Source organism: Carlito syrichta, unplaced genomic scaffold, assembly GCF_000164805.1.
Source record: "Carlito syrichta isolate Samal-C Ts95f unplaced genomic scaffold, Tarsius_syrichta-2.0.1 Scaffold303646, whole genome shotgun sequence".
NCBI classification, from domain to species: domain Eukaryota; kingdom Metazoa; phylum Chordata; class Mammalia; order Primates; family Tarsiidae; genus Carlito; species Carlito syrichta.
Genome location: NW_007247742.1, coordinates 843,312 through 861,404, shown reverse-complemented (window position 1 = coordinate 861,404; position 18,093 = coordinate 843,312). Strand labels below are relative to the sequence as shown.

General features: G+C 51.2%; 1 protein-coding gene and 1 pseudogene across 2 annotated transcripts; both read right to left on the bottom strand.

Annotated features, from left to right (window-relative positions):
- Nucleotides 1-338: 338 nt before the first annotated feature.
- Nucleotides 339-7,517, bottom strand: DNAJB2 (DnaJ heat shock protein family (Hsp40) member B2). 2 transcript variants are annotated; one of them, XM_008058883.1, is made up of 10 exons: nucleotides 7,314-7,517; nucleotides 6,976-7,076; nucleotides 6,229-6,338; nucleotides 5,139-5,192; nucleotides 4,847-4,969; nucleotides 3,980-4,072; nucleotides 3,670-3,772; nucleotides 3,403-3,473; nucleotides 2,405-2,608; nucleotides 339-1,250 (listed from the first exon to the last, which is right to left on the bottom strand). In XM_008058883.1, exons 2-10 carry the CDS (start codon nucleotides 7,038-7,040, stop codon nucleotides 1,240-1,242), a joined length of 834 nt encoding a protein of 277 aa, XP_008057074.1. In that variant the 5' UTR covers nucleotides 7,041-7,076; nucleotides 7,314-7,517; the 3' UTR covers nucleotides 339-1,239. The 2 variants fall into 2 exon arrangements, with proteins under 2 accessions (XP_008057074.1, XP_008057073.1); XM_008058882.2 differs by having other exon boundaries at nucleotides 339-2,608.
- Nucleotides 7,518-14,557: 7,040 nt separating this feature from the next.
- LOC103261247 lies at nucleotides 14,558-17,265 on the bottom strand (annotated as a pseudogene).
- Between the last annotated feature and the right edge of the window lie 828 nt (nucleotides 17,266-18,093).

The window sequence follows — 18,093 nt, the reverse complement described above, 5'->3', positions numbered from 1 at the left end:
ATGTGTTACCGGCTTTCTATGGTCCCCCTGCTTTTGGTCAAGTCTTAGTCTGGTCCTAGCTGTATTGGATGGTGGGTCCCCTCATAAGGGGAACAGAAGCTGACAAGGAAAGGGAAAGCCAGTTGTGGAGCCCCAAGAGGTGAAGACAAAGGATGTAAGCATTTCTTAGGGCTCCACAACATACTTGAGGTGGGAAACCTGGTCAAAGAGGGGACGCCTGCCTTCAACTGGCAAGGCCTGTACCTCTGGCTGTTTGGGAATGAAGGGAGGTGTGAGGCCTAAAGGGTCTCCCACTGGGCCATCCCGGAAAGTAGCAGCACAGGAACACAACGCACCACTGAGCTCTCAAAACTCAGCTTTATTGTCTTCCAGTGTTTCCCTCTCAGTCTGAGCTCAGCCCAGCTGACTCTGTTAGGTCTCTGAATCTCAGTGTTACACAGGCTGGCTCAACCACTCCCCTCTCTGGCCACTGGGCTCCCCAGGCAGGGAGGAGGAGAAGTGACTTGTCTGTGATGTTGGAGAGAAAGAATGGGCAGCAGGGTCAGAGGCCAAAGAAAGCCAAACAAGCAGCAGCATGCCCGGAGCTCCCATCACACGCCAGTCCCGGCCACATACACACAGCCCCCGAGGGCGAGGGTGGCCTTCCCTTCCAAGATCCACCAGCCCACACCCATCAGCTTTATGGTGCTACGCCCAGCTAACTGCCTGGTTTGTTCCTTGGCCCCAGGCTGCCCCCCACCCCCGGAAAAGGGCCTCTCTCAGATGTTCCAGGGCTTTGCTTTGCCCACTCTAACCCTAGGGCTAGCAAGGCATGTCAGGGGAACCAAGGCTCGGATCACTCCCCCTTCATCCATGTCCTCGCCAACCCTCCAGGGATAAACCAAAAGATCTCCCTGTCTCACAGCGAGTGGCAGGCCAACCTGGGCTGGAACTACATGTCCCAAGATGCACAGCTCCATAACCACGCATCACTTTCCCCAAGCGTGATCTATCAGAAACGAGGTCGGGTGCATTGCACTCTGGGATTTGTAGTCCCCAAGAGTCAACACCAAACACCCAAGGAAGAGAGTGCATAGGCTAAGACTACTGACACCTCCTACCTGGGCCCCACCCACCACCCAGGCCCCAGCTCTACACTTAGCATGGGCGGGAGAGGAGTAGAGAGTCCCCTCCCAGCGCATGGAGGAGGGCGCTGTCCTGTTGGAACTGTGCGGCAACTCGGGATCCCGGACATCCAGCTCAGAACACATCTGGGGAGAGAGCGGGAGCGGGTGACAGGAGAGAGGGTCAGCAGCAAGCTGTGGAGGATGAAGCCAAGCATGCAGACCTGGGCTGGCCGAGTAGCCTCTCCCTGAGTCCTGATGCATGGTGGGGAAGGAGTACAGGGTACAGTCCCCTCTTAGACCTCCCTCCTGGGTCACCCTGGCCCTATCCCACCTCTTCAGAGTTAGCCAGCCTTGCCTCTGCCTCGTCCTGAGGCTGGGGCAGGCTGAGGCAGCAAGAGGAAGGGAGGAGGAGTGGACTCCGGTTCTGAATCTAGACAGCTGAGAGGCCCCCGCCTCACCCAGCTAGCCTCCCCAGAAGACCTCATGGCCCTACCGGCCCCAGCATCTTCCTTGCCACACTGAGGCCTTCTTGGGGAAGAAAGGAGAAGGGAGTCCCAGCCAGATAGCAGTGAATGCAAGCAATGTGGCCCACAGGGAATTGCTGAGAGAGGAGTAGGAGGAAGGAGGAACAGCACCAGAAGGGAAGTAACAGTCAGAACTCAACGCAGCACAGAAGCCAGGGCAGAGGGGTTTGCAGCTGGACACGGAGAGTGGGAGACATCACTCAGCCTACACTGCTTCTCAGTGTAGCTGCCAGCTTGGGTTCAGAGCATGCAGGCCAAGTCCTCCTTCCTCGGCACCATCAGCAACACAGGTGGCAAAGGACCTGGGCACAGAAGGCCCAACTCAAACCACTAATGCCCCTCGGGAACTCCCCATCCAATAAGTGCATCCTGGTTCCTCAGGCCCTTCCACTGCCCTGATGCCCCCCAACCCTGGGCTTCACCCAGGGACCTATCAGCCCTAGGCTGAGCACAGCAAGTCCCAAGTCCACACTGGAGTGCAGGTGGGCCTGGGAGGGAAACCTGTGGAGGGAGCGTAGTGTTAGAAACGGACTCCTGCACCTCAGTCACACTCCTCTCTGCTCTCCCGGCAGTGGCCAGACTCCCAGCCAAGACCCCGTCGGGGTCAGGCTGGGACTCCTGTTCAGAGAATGAGGCAGCGAGAGGCCTTCTCCTCTGGGGATGGGCTGGGTTTGGCTGCCTCACCCCTTGCACCCTGCTGGTTTCCCCCCGTGCCCGGATCTTGGCGCTGAGTCTTGGACCGCCCCTGCTGTCGTCGCTGCGCCTCCCGCCCACCTGCCGGTTTCTTCCCAGCCGCCTCCATCTCTGACAGACTGTAGGCCATGGCAAGCTGCAGGTCTTCATCCTCAGAGAGATCGCTGTCCAAGGGGCGTGAGACAGGGGTCTGTCGGGCCTGAGTACCCTCGGACCTGGAAGTCACTGACTGTTGCTGCTCACGTCGGCTCAATTCCAAGCCCAGCGCCAGGTCATCTGGGACACCTGCAAGAGTCACGGCCACCATGAAGTCCCTGGCCCAAGCCAAGGGCACCTCGCCGAGCTGCCGCACTCAGTGATGACTCTAACCACTTAAAGTCTCTCGTCTGGAATTGGCACACATACATTTTGGCCCCTGGGGTAGTGATTATGAGCATGATAAGAGCCCATCTCCTTGGGCAAGTTACTCAACCTCCCTGTCCGCACCTACGATGTAAAGGATGAGAGTGCCTACATACTCAAATTGTTCCAATGATTAAGTACAACAGCTCATGTAAAGTACTTGGTGCACAGTACTCCCAGAGTCCGTAGGCATGAAAGGTTAGCCATGGCGACAGTCTTGTACAGCATGGTGTTTTTGGAAGAATTCTGCCCTAGGAATCATGAATCCTGAGTTTAACTCTTGGCTATACCCCTTGGTAGGGAAGAGTTTTGGGCCTGGGCTACTTGGAAGTAAGGGCCATTTAACTAGTCTCTTCAAATAAAAATCAGGCAATTACAATCTGCCATGCTCACTCCCCTGGATGCTTTAAGAATACAGAGGATACTATGTATACGCAAGTGCTTTAAAAACAGCACAGTGCTTTGCAAATGTAAGGCACCCCACTCATGGAGACAGTGATCAGCTGGTCCCTGAGACTCCTCTGCCCCCTTCCCCAGGATCGCCATCTCTGATCCTGATAACTGGCCTGTGGCTGCTGCTCCCCCCCAGTCCCAAGGAAGTCCAGAGTGCAGCTGTTTGGGGAGGGGGTTCAGCGGCTGAGGCTTTGCCAGAGATGGGTGATGGAGCCTCTCCTCACCATTGATTGTGATGGACTTCAGCTGCCCGTCCTCCTCCACTTCAACCCGTTCCTGTCCATTCTCCATGATTCTGTGGGAGAAGGCACAGTTCAGGCAGCAAGCAGTGACTAAATTCTGCAGGCACAGGACCCAACTCTAGCTACCAGAGTGGACAGTGCAGCCTGGGCTCTGCCCTCAAGCTGACTTTCTATCTGTACACAGCTCCCACCTCCAGCCCTTCAACCCAGACCCCTCTTCTCCTGCATGGCCCCCAGAGGAGCCCTCACCTGCGTGTTGTGATGCGGTGCCCTTGGACAAAGGTGGTAGATGTAGAAACAGAACGAAAAGCACCAGCCCCAGGACTGAAGGAGAAAGATGAGGAGGAGAAATCTGGCATCGGGACAAAGGAGGAGGAGAGGTGGTTAGAAGAAGGCTGTCCACTGCCTGCCACAGTCACCAAGGGCCAGGAACCTCAGTGGGACTTCTGCCGAGCTGCACAAGGCAGGGCTTGATACAGGGGACAGGACTGGAAAGCAACAAGCTGATGCCAGAGGTTCCAGGACTCAATATGCAAAAATGGGAAGGGGTAGCGCTTACCGGAGTGCCCAGGGAAGGAGGAGGAGAAGGAAAAGAAGGGGCCCGAGTGTCGGGAACCCCGGTTCTGAAGCTCTGAGAAGGGGCCCAGGTCATCTGCAACAAGGAAGCAGATGATTATCTGGTGAAGAGATTCTCCCCCAAACACGTGTGAACCCTAAGTCTGGAAATACAAACTGCTAAGCAACTGGGCAGGGGTTTTTCCCCCATTTTTGGCTGGACTTATTTACAATTAAATTCCTTTTTAATGTTACATATGAAAACATTCACTGGTTAATTCTGTCCACAGTAAAGAACAAAGGAAGGAAGGGGGAAGGGAGAGAGGAACGGAGAACAGATAGCTCTTTCAGTCTGGACAGATCATCATAATGTGATGACAGGGAGACACAGCTATGAGTCCAGCTCTGCCATTTGCTGTGTGACTCTAAGCATGTTATTTTTGCCTCAGTTTTCTCATCTGCAAGTGGGGATACAATTACCCACCTCTCAGGGTTCACCAGAGGACTAGGGGATGTAAAATACTTGGCACATATTAATCATTCAAAAAAATGATATCTGTTGTTATGTATGATGTTACTATCATTGTCACAGGATGCTTTGAGTCTTGCTTTCATGGCTGTTATTGTAGAGGTCTAACAATGTATTATTGTTGTTGTTTAATAAGGTGAGTTGGTGAAATGTCATTATTGGATCACGTGGGTTCTGGCATGTGTGAGATTCTATGCCAGCTCTCACTGGACTCAGCCCCACAAAATATGTCTGTGGCATTCTCCTTTCCTCTCAGCCTCCTGCCTAAGGGCCTCCTAGCTGATAGGCGAACAAGTTTGAGGGGGAAGTTGAGTCATTCAGAGGCCTCCTGAGACCACTTACCAAAGAGCTCTGCAAAAGGGTCTCCACTTCCAAAGAACTCCTGGAAGACCTCCTCAGGGCTGCGAAAGGTGAAGGTAAAGCCAGGTCCACCACCACCAGCTTCTGCCTGAGATGGGCCAGTGCCTGGAGAAGCAGGATGAGGAGGGGGCTTAGGGCCTGCACCTTTCCCTGAGCCAGGGGACCCCACCTAAGGCACGGCCAGCAGCCTCAGAGAGAACGTCCATTGTAAGAATCTGCTCTCCCCTCTCCTCCCTACCCCACTTCTATTCCTAGGCCCGGTGGATATACCTACCTGCCCCCGTCAGCCCTTCCCGGCCATAGCGGTCGTAGATCTCCCGCTTATGCTCTGCAAAGAGAGACCAGATCATTTCTCCCTCCCTCTGGGATGATGGGCTCCCCTCCCAGGATAGGACCCTCAGAGGATTGCCCAGAGACTGAAACTTGGGGGCAGCAGGGTATCCAGGGGACAAGGGCTATAGGTTTTAGCAGCAGCTCTGCCCATCACACAGCAGACTCCTCCTCATCTGTGAAATGGGTATAATCACAGCACCTACCTCATAGGGTTGTAGCAAAGGTTAAATGAATGAGATCATTCATGTAAACTGCTTTTCATGAATGTCTGATGCATAGGACATGTTTAATAAATATTAGCTCATTACTAATATATGTTATTGTTAACCAAGGTTCAGACTAAAGGTCACCTCCTCAGAGAGGTCTTCTGCGACCACATAACAAAAGCAGGTGTCCATCATTCCCTACTCCTTCACCCAGCTGCTTTCCTTTGGAATTCGCTTCACAATCCGCAATTGTGCCTATGTATTTGCCTGGTTAGTGGCAGTCTTCCCTGACCGGAGGATAATGACCCCTCAGGACGAGGACAGTGACTGTTTGTCTGCCACTGTTTCCCCAGTACTCAGCAAGTGCCTGACACTGTAAGCACTCAGTGAATACTTTTTGAATGAATGAATAAAAGAGAGATATGGATTCATATTCCAGCTCTGTGTGGTCTTGAGTCAGTTATTTCACCTTTCTCCGCCTCAGTTTCCTTGCCTGGAAAATGGGGGTGATAAAACCAGCCTCGTAGGTTGGCTGTGAGGACTCATGGAGATTACAACCACCACCGCACAGAGGGGGCTCAGTACATATCGGTGACCTGCCTTGCTTCCTTTCCCTTTCCAGAACTCATGTCATTCCTACCAGACCCTGGGGAGCAAACACTGAGCTGTCCCTGCAGAGGGGAACACTTAAGTGTCAGGCTGGAAAAAAGACACATTGGAGTCTGAGGCATGGTCCTGGGGAGGCATGAGACGAGACATGAGACAGGGCAAGAAGTTGGGGGGATATGCAGGTCCATGCTCTGATCCCTGACCCCCAGCTCTTACGGTCAGACAGCACTTCATAAGCCTCAGCCACCTCCTTAAACTTCTTCTCAGCAAACTCTTTATTATCTGGGTTCTTGTCTGGGTGCCACTGGAGAGCCTTCCGCCGATACCTGCAGAAAGTGGGTTCAGAGGCTAAAATTTGTCCCCTGCATTCAGGGCACAAATGCAGGCACTTTCCACCAGGAACCAAGAGACCTGCTTTCCCATTAGCCCACCACTGATCTTTCAACTGCGGGGTCCCAGTCCACCCCAGCTGCTAGGGCTGCCGCTGCTGTGTTTTAATGGAGTTCGCCCCCCTCTCCTTGCTGCCAGTGCTGGGACTATACGTGTAAGCAGATAGCGTGAGGGTGAGAAAGTCTGTCCTCCTCCCTTCCTGAGGCACACTGGACCGGAGCTGCAAAGATTAGGGGCACATGTGGCCTCTGAGGGTACAGGGACACTGGCCCCTCCTCCTCACAGAGCCTGGGCGTCTTTGCACTACATCCTGAGAAAGCCCACATCTAGGGGTTGGGAAAGGAGAGGAGGGCCCGCTGGAGAAGGTCCCACAGTGCAGCTCCTGGAACTTCACTCTCTGGACTTTGTCCTCCTACTCTTCCAGAGGTCTCCTTCCTTCCTACAAATATGTCACCCTTCAATACTTTCTAAGGCTCTGGTTCCCTTGGACCCCGATAGAAGTTACCCTGAAGTACCCCCACGGCGGCGGGGGACGAGGGTGAGAGGTTTTCTGATGCACACGGAGGCACTTACGCCTTCTTGATGTCATCAGCGGACGCACTTCGCGGCACGTCTAGGATCTCGTAGTAGGATGCCATGGCAACTCGTCAGTAGTCAGGCTGGCCTCCTTGGGGCTGCAGGAGAGAAGGGGTCAGGCGGAAAGAAGCAGGAGTCCCTCCCTGCGGCTACAGACCCCCGGGGAGGCGCTCAGCTTGAGGCGGTGGCAAGCCTCGCTCTGGCAGCCTTATCTGCCACCGCAGGCCGGGGCCAAGGGCTATCTCGGTGCCCAGGCCCGGGGAGCCCTGTCGGGGCCCCCTGACGCCAGCAGCTCGGCCCAGGGTCCCCAGATTGACCAGGGCCCCCGGCCGCACCTCCTCCGCCGAGATCCCCGGCCTCCTGCGGCGCCCCGCCCCTGTCCCCGCCGGAACCGTCTGGCACCCGCAGCCCCGCTCGCGGCTGCTGCGGAGGACGCGCCGGACCAGCTGTGCGCGCAGGCATGCGTCAGCGGGAAACTACTAGAGACCGGGAGAAGGCCGGTTCGGCCTGTCCCCCGGGGGCGGAGAGGTGAGCTGCAGGGGCTGCCGGGAGATAGGGGCGGGGCCAGCTATTTTGGGCTTGCTCCCGGACGACGTCATCCCCAGATGGGACCTGCTGGAGACTGCTGCCCCCTGCATCCAGGCTGACGCACTGGCACAAACACAGAAGCAGGGGCAGACCACAAACAAGCCGCCGGGCCCCTCTGCCGCTTGCTTATAAACTTACGCGATGATCCTTGGTTACTCACCCACCTCGAGGACTCACAGACTCCCCGCTGGGCCTAGGTCCTCCCCCATCTGCAGCTCCCTGCTGCTGCTCCAGCTCCTCCAAAGAGGCTGCCCTGGCTTCCCTGAGTAGGTCAGACCTCTTTTAATAGCATCTCATGGCATTTCCTTCATTACGCCTGTCACAGCCACAAATTACCGTTTATTGGTTTGATTATTTGATTACCATTCACCTCCCCTACCGAATGTAAATTCTGCAGGGCAGGGACTGTGTCTTTTTTCTCACTAATGTATCAGGGCAGCAGCCGAGGTTCAAAAATATCTGTGGGATGATTAAATAATGAACAAATGCAAACCTCTCGTTGACAGTTTTAACACATTTGGAGGAGGTGGGGGAAAGGGAACAGTAAAAGGGAATTCCCCAGATTCAAATCTTCCCAAATGGATTCTTAGTAGGCCTATTCCATCTCTAAATGATTCCTGGATTGAGGCCTCATGGGAGAATTGGGAACCTTCCAGAATTGGTTCCTGCTTGATACCACCCAGACCAATTCACAAACATTAGTTGAGCAGTCTCTATGTACTAGATGCTGCCAGGATGTTTGAAGAGTGTGATCTAAGCCCTGCCTTCACAAAGCTTGAACTTTATAAGATATCAGCTCATCAGTATAGCCTGCTGGGAAACATGGAAACCTTGGAAAAAAGTCAGATCTGGGTTTACAACCTAGCACTGCTGTGTGACTTAGGTAAACCTCTGAGGATTCAGTTTTTTCTCACTAAATATAGTGAGAAATACAGGTAATGCCTAGGTTTGTTTGAAAGTCAAATGAGGCATGGTACATAGTAGGTGTTATTAGTATAGTCTGCTCTGGCTTCACGATTGGCCTAAGCAGGAATGATTATGTGAGTCCAGAATTTTTTTTTTTTTTTTTTTTTTGAGTTGGAGTCTCACTTTGTCACCCAGGCTGGAGTACAGTGGCACACTCATGGCCACCCCAGCATCGACCTGCTGGGTGAGCTCCAGTGATCCTTCCGCCTCAGCCTTCGAAGTAACTGGAACTACAGACGCGTGCTACTATGCCCAGCTAATTTTTTGATTTATTATAGAGACAAGGTCTCACCATGTTGCTCAGGCTGGACTTGCACCTGCGGGCTCAGGCAATCCTCTCACCTCGGCCTCCCAAAGTGCTAGGATTACAGGCTTGAGCCACCATGCCTGACCCAGAAAAGTGTTTTAAGCTGGCTGACCTTGGAACACTTTACCAATGATCAGGGCTTGAGTTAAGCATGAGAGGAAAAGGTGGTGTGAATGTGTCCAGTTTTCCTGGCCGCCAGCCATCTGAGCCTCCTCTTGCCAGTATCTGGGGACTTCCTGTTGCATGAGTCCTAATGGGAGACAGACCATCATTTGTCACAAAGCCCCAACGCTTGCTCTCCCAGACTTCTCAGCTCTAAGGTTTCAGGCAAAAGGCATAAGCTTTGCCAATCAGATGCTCCAACTGGGACTTTGAATCTGGAGCAAGACACAGACGCAAGGGCACTTGAGATTTCATTTCTGCAGTGGTGGGATGGCATTGGAGCCAACAGTGGCCTCTAGTGTCTGAAGGAGGAAATGTCGCTCAGTTTGAGTTGGGGTGGGGGATCACTGCAGGGGGTGGAAGGGACAGGAGTCACCTACATAGGTTGTCCTGTGTCCTAAACTTGACTATGATTCTGGCTACCCAGCTTCCCTTGGTGCCTGCCTGTTTGCTGACCCTTGTTTGCTGGTCCTTGCATTGACTGTGGTATCTCATTAATTGAGGGGGAAGGGGGACTTTTAAAAATTAGCTAGCATTGGCTTCTGCTGTTTGCAAGAGAACTGATTGACCCAAAGACTAAAGACTTAGACTTGGTATAAGAGGAGGCAGTGGTTAGGTTAAGTCACTCCAAAATCTTCCAAATCTCTGCCTTTTTCCTTCTTCTCTCATCTCAACAGGTATTTATCTAGTACTTACCATGCATGTGATATTACCTTAAGAATAAGACTACAAAGAAGTTTAAATTCCAATCCGTGTGCTCAAGGAGATAAAAATTTAGTTGGGACATAGACAAATGAAATTATGTGGATCACATCTAGCAGACAAAGGCTTAATTTCCTCTGTTTACAAAGAAATCCAATAAATTAATAAAAGACAAACACTATAATTTTTAAATAGGCAAAGGGCACAGATGGCTCACAGAAGAGGAAATACTGATTTTTAAACATGAAAAGGTGCTCAATTTCATTCATAACAAGAGAATTATAAATAAAGCCTACAACAAAGCGTTTTGTTTCACTTACTGGATGATTTGACAAAGATAAAAATAGTTTAATATATTGTATGGGCAGGGTTGTGAGCATTCTCACACATTGGAGTGGGAGGGTAGGTAATTTGGCATGACTTCTAAAGAAAGCGATATGGAGAATATCAAAATTAACAGTGCATAGCCTTTGTACCAGCAATTCCAAGTCTAAGAATTTATGAGTATACATATGTGCAAAGAAGTGTATACAAGGATTACAGCATTCTTTTTAATAGCAAAGACGGGACACAACCCAAATACCCATTAATAGCATACTGAAATATATGATGGTACACCATACAAAGGAATAGTACATTGTCACCAAAAAGAATGAGGCATAGTTATAGGCACTGATATGGATCATCTTCCAGATTTATTGCTAAGTGAAAAAACAAGGTGTAAAACAAAATGTATGCTAAGTGTGTATACACACACAGTAGTGCAGTGAAGCATCCCTAATCCAAAAATTCAAAATCTGAAATGCTCCAAACTCCAGGATCTTTTGAGTGCCAACATGACTCCACAAGAGGAAAATTCCACACCTGACCTCACATACACAAATCTTGTTTCATGCACAAGATTATTAAAAATATTGTATAAAATTATCTTCAGACAGTATGTATAAAGGGTACATGAACTTCATGTTTAGACTTGGGTCTTTTCCCAAGAAACACACACACACACACACACACACACACACACACACGCACGCAAATATTCCAAAATCCAAAACACTTCCAAAATCCAAAATCTGAAATCCAAAACACTTCTGGTCCCAAGCATTTTGGATAAGGGATATTCAACCTGTATATATGTAGATGTCTCTCGAAGAAAACAGTAACAAAAATATTTACAGTGGTGACTGCCAAAAGGGGAACAAGATGAAAGAGATTTATTTTTCCTGTCTGTAAATCTCTTTGATATATTTTGAATTCTGAAGCATATGCATATAATCACTGTTCAAATACATACATAATTGCTAAAAATTTCATTAAGGAAATAGAACATTGACAAGAAGCCGGATGCCAAGTCAGTGATAGAGACAGATGGTAGGTGCTAAAAGAATCCAGAGGAGGGAGAGCTCCCCAGAGATAGATTGTTCTGGATGACTGTGACCTAAGCTGGAAGGAATGGCAACATTGAGACAAGCAGGGGAGGTGGCGTAACCGAAGGAGGGAATGGTGAGAACATAGCTTTGGAAGCCTGTGCGTTCCTGCCACATCAGAAGCCAGGGAATACATTCATTGGGTGGAATCCAAACTGGAAACCTGTCTCTTGTGTCTGCCTGCAGAAGGTAATTGCACCCTGACTTTAGAAGCGACAGGGATGAAAGCATTCCCCTGCACCTAGGGAGTCCCCCAAGCCAGGCTGGGTGGTGCCCCCAGCTGCCACAGGAGGCCTGGGTTGCCACCTCTGCACACCCACACCCAGTCCAACCCAGGCCTGCCAGGGCCTGTCAGCAGGGTTATTAGCTGGGAGGCCTTCCTGGGTCTGAGAAGAGAGCCCACACAGTGGCCCAGGGTGTGCTTGCTGGTACAGCAGGCAGCAGAGGTATAGGAGGTCTCTCTGGAAACCCAGCCATCCTAGCAGGGGAAGATCCCACCTCCCTCTTGGTCGTCCTCCTGGCATCTCCAAGACACTCATCCCACTTTTGATAAGATGGCAGGGGATGCTTCCCCAAGGACACTTACAGCCCTAAAACCCGGCCCCAAAGAAGCCTCTGCCTTCATCCAGACCCAGAAGCTAGGACTCTGCCCCCTACTTTGATGCTCTCCACCCCAGATCCAGGGCAGGGTAGTGTCAAGCGTCACTCCCTCCCTGCCCTCAAGGTACCTGAGTCACTGTCTGGGCACTGGGGACCTGACAGGCCCAGAAGAGGAGCATCTGGAAGGGTGCTGGAACTGCTGTGGGCAGGAAGTGAAGGCACCTGAGGAAACAGGGGCAGCAGCGTAAGCTTTGACCCAAGCTGACCTGGATCTGAATTCCAATTCCTTCAAGCTAGGTAACCTTGGGCAGGTCACATAATTTCTTTGAGTCTCAGTCTCCACATCTATAAAATAGGCATTTGTTTAACAAGTTCATTCAACAAATATTGGACATCTAATATGCCAGGAAACACTGGGGTATTGAGAATAGCAGAGTGAAAAATAGGCCAAGGTCTTGTTCCCTCCAGCTTCCATTCCAGTGGGCATAATAATTGTACTTACCTCAGGATTAAATAAGGTCATGTGGTTACACGGCCTAGCATATGGTAGATGCTCAATAAATGACAACTCTGTCTTGGGGTTTGACGGGCTCCCAGAATAATCCCTCTTCCTTCCTAAGCTTGAAACCAGTTGAGAGAAAGACTCAGGAGTCAGACAGATGGAGATTGAAAAGCCAGCCCTTTTAGAAAGGGAAAATGAATAGAAGGGTATAGCTGAGTTATTCAACCAAAATGGGCTTCTAAATATGCTTTCCGAATTACATTCCCCCCAACCCCCTCACTACCCCCCACACACACACCCCTGAGATCTCTGTCTTCCTAGGACAGAGCTTCCCTGTAAGCTTAAATCCTCAAGAAGGAGCTCCAAACACTTGCTCTCTCTGGGTCACTAATTCCCAGAGTGAGGGAGGAAGCTGCTGAGCTGGGAGTGCTCACCTTCTCCTCTAAACTCCCTGCCATCCTGTTGCTTCCACTTTATCTTCTACTTACTACCAAGTAATTACTGGGACAAGTAACAGGTGATGGCGACCAGATGAGGGAGGGAAGGAACCACTCCATTTCTGTTTTTATCCCACAGGTGTCCAAAGTGCTGGACCTGGTGGGGGTCTGTGCAGTGACTTGCCTGTTTTCTCCAAGGTCCTTTCCCTGCCTTTCTCTGTGTCCCACAGAGCTGCACACCCTTTGTTCTGGGTCCCCTTGCCATCTAGCTGCTGTCTAGGTTCAGCCAATGGGAACCGCTGGCTGGAGATCAGCGTGAGAGGGAGGGAGAAGCCAGGGCATTTCTCCCCCTTCTCTAAATCAGAGGTGAGTGTGTTTTCCCCATGGCTCTGAATCCTGCCAAATGTCCCCACTTCCTTGGTCCCTCCTGCTCTCTCTGGGTAGCTCTGCTGTGGTTCCAGCTCCCAGCTGTGGTCCCAGCTCAAGGTTCTGGCTTCACATCTCATCCCTTTATTCCTCCAGCCCTAAGGGTGACAGCATTCCTGGTATTGCAAACTTTTAGGTTGCCATCATAGCATGCAAGGTTGGGAAAGGACATCGAGTCTGGGGAAAGGAGACTGCAGGAAGAACAGAGCTGAGGAGGTCGCTGAGAACTGAATCTCTCCTGGGGCGAGGTAGGAATTGCCCTGCAATAGTTAAGCCATTCCTCCAGCCTCACAGGACAACAGAAGGTCCATGGGGAAGGATTTAAGGACTGCCATCTGTTTGGAAGTGGGGACTTGAAGCTGTGCTCACATAAAGCCCTGCAGCTGAAAATATGTCAGTTGTCTTTATCACAAGTGGGGAGTAGCCAGGCTTGGTGGCTCATGCCTTTAATCTCAGCACGTTGGGAGGTAGAGGTAAGAGGAATGCCTCATTCCAGGGCTTTGAGACCAACCTGGGCAAGTTGGCAAAACTTCATCTCTACAATAAATCAAAAAATTAGCCCTGCACGATCGTGTGCATCTGTAGTTCCAGCTACTTGGAAGGCTGAAGTGGAAGGATTGCTTGAGCTAGCAGGCCAAGGCTGCAGTGATCGTGAGTGTGCCACTGTACTCCAGCCTGGGCGACAGAGTGAGACACCTACTCAAACAAGGAAAAAAAATGTGGGGAGTGTTGATGGAGATTTTTGGGAGGTAAGCCCTCCATAACTCACAAGCCAGCTCCCCTTTGTTGCCGCCACTGTGGCTCTGTTCTGCCTCAATGCCAGCGTCAGGACTCTCTAGGCCCCAACCTCCTGCATGGAGAAGACAAGTCCCCAGACTGTGGTTCCTAGGGTGACCTGGCCAAGGTGCAGTGTACCACGTGCATGCTGAGCAACACGACCACCATTGCTGAGGCATCACCTTAGATCCTCCTGGCCTTGCCAGGCTCTTGCTGCAGCTCCGTGTGGGTCTGCACCAACCTCACACATGTGCCACTCAACAGTGCCTCCTTCCACAGGGTTTCCAGAGTCTCCACAGTCCAGGTATAGGTGGTCCGGAGGTGCAGGGGAGTGGATGCTTGCTGGGGAAAAGGTCAACCAATGGAAGAATGGATCAGTGCCTAAGCTCCCCACCACCACCCCCCACCTGCACACTCACGGTTCTGAGATGCCGTTTACTCAACTGCCTTTTCGCTAGGATGAATTCTTGCCCCTTCCCTGCTTTGCTCCCCTGGGCCCCCATTCTGCTCCCTGGAATTGCACTTTGTAATGGAATCTAAAATTAGATCAGCTTTCTGGGAATTCTAGGCTAAGACACCTGGAGAAAAAGTTCCTCCCCCCACCCATGGTTTTTCCCAACAGAAAAGACACTCTTGAGACCATAAGGCCACAGCACTTTATTTAGGACACACATACAGTATTCCCCTAGTATTCACCCTCCTCCTCCTCTTCTCCATCTCCCTCCATACTATTCATGTCTACTGCCTCATGATCCTTCTCCAGGGCAGCCATATCCTCCAGAACCTCAGAGAACTCACCCTCCTCCATGCCCTCACCCACATACCAGTGCACAAACGCCCTCTTGGCATACATCAGGTGAAACTTGCAGTCCAGGCAGGTCTAGGCCTCGGCGATGGTGGTCGTGTTGCTCAGCATGCACACGGCACGCTGCACCTTGGCCAGGTCACCCCCAGGCACCACAGTGGGCGGCTGGTAGTTGATACCAACCTTGAAGCCCATGGGGCACCAGTCCACAAACTGAATGCTGCGCTTGGTCTTGATGGCGGTGATGGCAGTGTTGATATCCTTGGGCACCACATCTCCACAGTACACCATGCAGCAGGCAATATATTTGCCATGCCGGGGGTCACTTCACCTTCTGATTGGCAGGCTCAAAGCAGGCATTGGTGATCTCTGCCACCAACAGTTGCTCATGGTACACCTTCTCCACAGAGATGATTGGTGCGTAGGTGGCCAGGAGAAAGTGGATACACCAGGTTGGTCTGGAACTCTGTCAGGTCCACATTGAGGACCCCGTCAAAGCACAGAGAAGCTGTGATGGAGGAGACAGTTTGACTGATGAGGCGGTTGAGGTAGGTGTAGGTTGGTGCTCGATGTCCAGGTTGCAGCGACAGATGTCATAGATGGCTTCGTTGTCCACCATGAAGGCACAGCCTGAGTGCTCCAGGGTGGTGTGAGTGGTCAGGATGGAGTTGTAGGGCTCCATCATGGCTGTGGACTCCTGGGGGGCTGGGTAGATGGAGAATTCCAGTGTGGATTTCTTGCCAAAGTCAACAGAGAGCCACTCCATGAGGAGTGAGGTGAAACCAGAATCAGTGCCCCCGCCGAAGCTGTGGAACACCAGGAAGTCCTGAAGTCCTGTGCACTGGCCAGCCTGGAAAGTGCAGGGAAAGCGAAATGTGGGTTGTGGAGAATCACTTGGGATAGGAAAGAGCCAGCTTGTGCTGTTTAAATTTCCCCCAAAGTTTCATGAAATCCTTGGAAAACTTTTCCAAGAGGACAAAAGAGATCCTCATCGGAGGGCTCACTCTCTCTCTCTTCCATCCCTCTTCCTCTCTAAAATTCCCTGAGATCTTTAAGACACAGCTCTCTTGAATCTGTGGCAATTATCCTTGTCATCATCACTTGCCAACTCTCCCCAGCTTCATACCCAGAATTGCCAGTACACCTGATTTAACCAGATTTATGGGTATACCCCGTGTAATTCCAGATGTTTCTGGAGGGTTTCTCTACTGAGATCAACAATCTGGGAACCTGATCCCCGTCCTTGGTAGAAGCCAAAGTCAGTGACAGAGCCTTGGGCTGGCATTATTTGGATTCCTGGTTTAACACAAGGTGGTGTTCTGGAGATGCTTGTGAACCCCCATAACTTGACCAGGCAGCCCATCAACATGTTTGCACTAATGATCACTCTGCCTAGCACCAGGCCAGTCACTGTAGGCGATAAAAGAACACTCAGCCCCAGGCTGGAGCCTACAGTTGACCTCGCCTGATCAGAGTGCAAGTTCCCTCCTCACTAGTCCTGATCCTGTGTGTTTAAGGCTTGTTCAGGAGGCTCTCCCAGGGCCTGAAGCTGCTCTTCCCCAGTCTGGTCTCTAGACCATTTCACGACAGAAATCCAGACTCTTCGAGCCTCAGTCCTCCTTCAGCCCTCCCCTTACCAGCTTCCGAAACTGACTCCAGCATGCCACCAAGTCAATGAACTCCTTCCCCATGGTGTAGTGGCCTCAGGCGGAGTTGATGGCAGCATCTTCATGGCCTGTGATGAGCTGCTCTGGATGGAAGAACTGGAGGTGAGTGCCCATCTGAACTTCATCTGCAATGGGCAGAGTTTGGAGCTCACTTCCCCTCACAGTCTGGCTCTTAGAGCCCCAGAGTACCTGAAGGGAGTAGGGTTGCCAGGCCTCAGGTTCTACCCTAGAGGAGTTGCATTCAGGCCATTGTTATTACCCTGCTTTGATGTGTTTTTCAATGACAAGGAAAGGGATGTGGGTGTCTTTGGGACTCAGGAACTGAGTGACAGTGATTCTGTACATCTGGAGCCCTAATTGGCTGCAGCAACTGGGAGGTCATAACCACAAACTCCAGTGCTCTGCAGGTTTGGAGCAGGACTTTTTATGGTGCCCGACGACCAGGCTGTGGCAGGAACTAATGGTCCCTGATCACGTCGGGCTCTACATCCACAAATACCACTCAGGGCACATGGTTTCCAGCCCCAGTTTCAATAAAGAAAGTGTTGAGGCCGGGCGCGGTGGCTCATGCCTATAATTTCAGCACTCTGGGAGGCCAAGGTGAGAGGGTTGCCTGAGCCACGGGTTCGAGACTAGCCTGGACAACTTGGTGAGACCTCATCTCTACAATAAATCAGTAAATTAGCCGGGTGTGTTAGCGCGTGCCTTTAATTCTAGCTACTTGGAAGGTTAAGGTGGAAGGATTGCCTGAACCCGGCAGGTTGAGGCTGTGGTGACTATGAGCATGTCACTGCACTCCAGCCTGGGTGACAGAGTGAGACTTCAATTCAAAAACAAGAAAGTATTGAAGGAGTCATCCCTTTCCCCAATGGTCTTGTTGCTGGGCATCTGCCTATCTGGTTGGATCCCATTGCTGAGAGGGCAAAGGGCAGAAAAAAGCATATCATGCTGGGACACAGTTCCTGCCTGCCTTCCTTGAGTGGTTCTCTGGCTGACAGCCAAGGTTTCTGGACTCTGGTCTCCTTGCCCCACCTCCTGTGTCTAAGCATTTACTGGTGGCATGGAGGACCAACAGGCATTGGCTCTAGGGTCTGGGCCAGAGCCCTCAGTGGAAGCAGATGTGTGCAGTTCTAGGATTACAGTCTTGCTCAATGACTAAGCATCTCATTGAGGAGCATGGAGGGAATTGAGCACAATAGTCAACCCACCTGTGTTCAGAAAGAAATTAGGTACCAATGGTGAAGTAAAGTTACAAAAGTGATGAAAGCACAGGAGAAATCTGAAATACAGTAATGGTTCTCTCTGGCAGAGGGGGCTGGTGGCTGCAGTTGGAGAGGGATTCTATTTCTCAAGTGTGGTAGCTGCTGTTCATCACATTATTCTTTATACCTTTTAGCGTGTTGGAAATATTTCATAATTTTTAGTGAGGATGCTTCCTCCATAAATGTAACACCTCCCTGACTATTTTTATATGACACAGGGCCTTGATGTCTTATGATTTTTAGATGACGAATTAATCCCTAAATAAACTGTATTCCAGCCTCATGTCTTCTCTCCTTGTTTGGAGCAAGAGTCTTAATCTCTTTGTTGATGGCCTCCCCTGTGAAATGTGGGCAATAAGAGCCCCATCCCAGCCGGGCTCGTTGGCTCAGCCTGTAATCCCGCGCTTTGGGAGGTTGAAGTGAGTGAATTGCCTGAGCCTACGGGTTCGAGACCCACCTGGGCAACTTGGTGAGCCCTCATCTCTAC

What these genes read in the sequence shown, in the direction of transcription:
- DNAJB2 (XM_008058882.2), bottom strand. Translation starts at nt 7,040, where the DNA reads ATGGCATCCTACTACGAGATCCTAGACGTGCCGCGAAGTGCGTCCGCT. An exon ending in GCTGATGACATCAAGAAGGC is followed by an intron (nt 6,339 to 6,975) that starts GTAAGTGCCTCC and finishes CACTTTCTGCAG; the next exon opens with GTATCGGCGGAAGGCTCTCC. An exon ending in CACCGCATCACAACACGCAG is followed by an intron (nt 3,474 to 3,669) that starts GTGAGGGCTCCT and finishes CTTCTCCCACAG; the next exon opens with AATCATGGAGAATGGACAGG.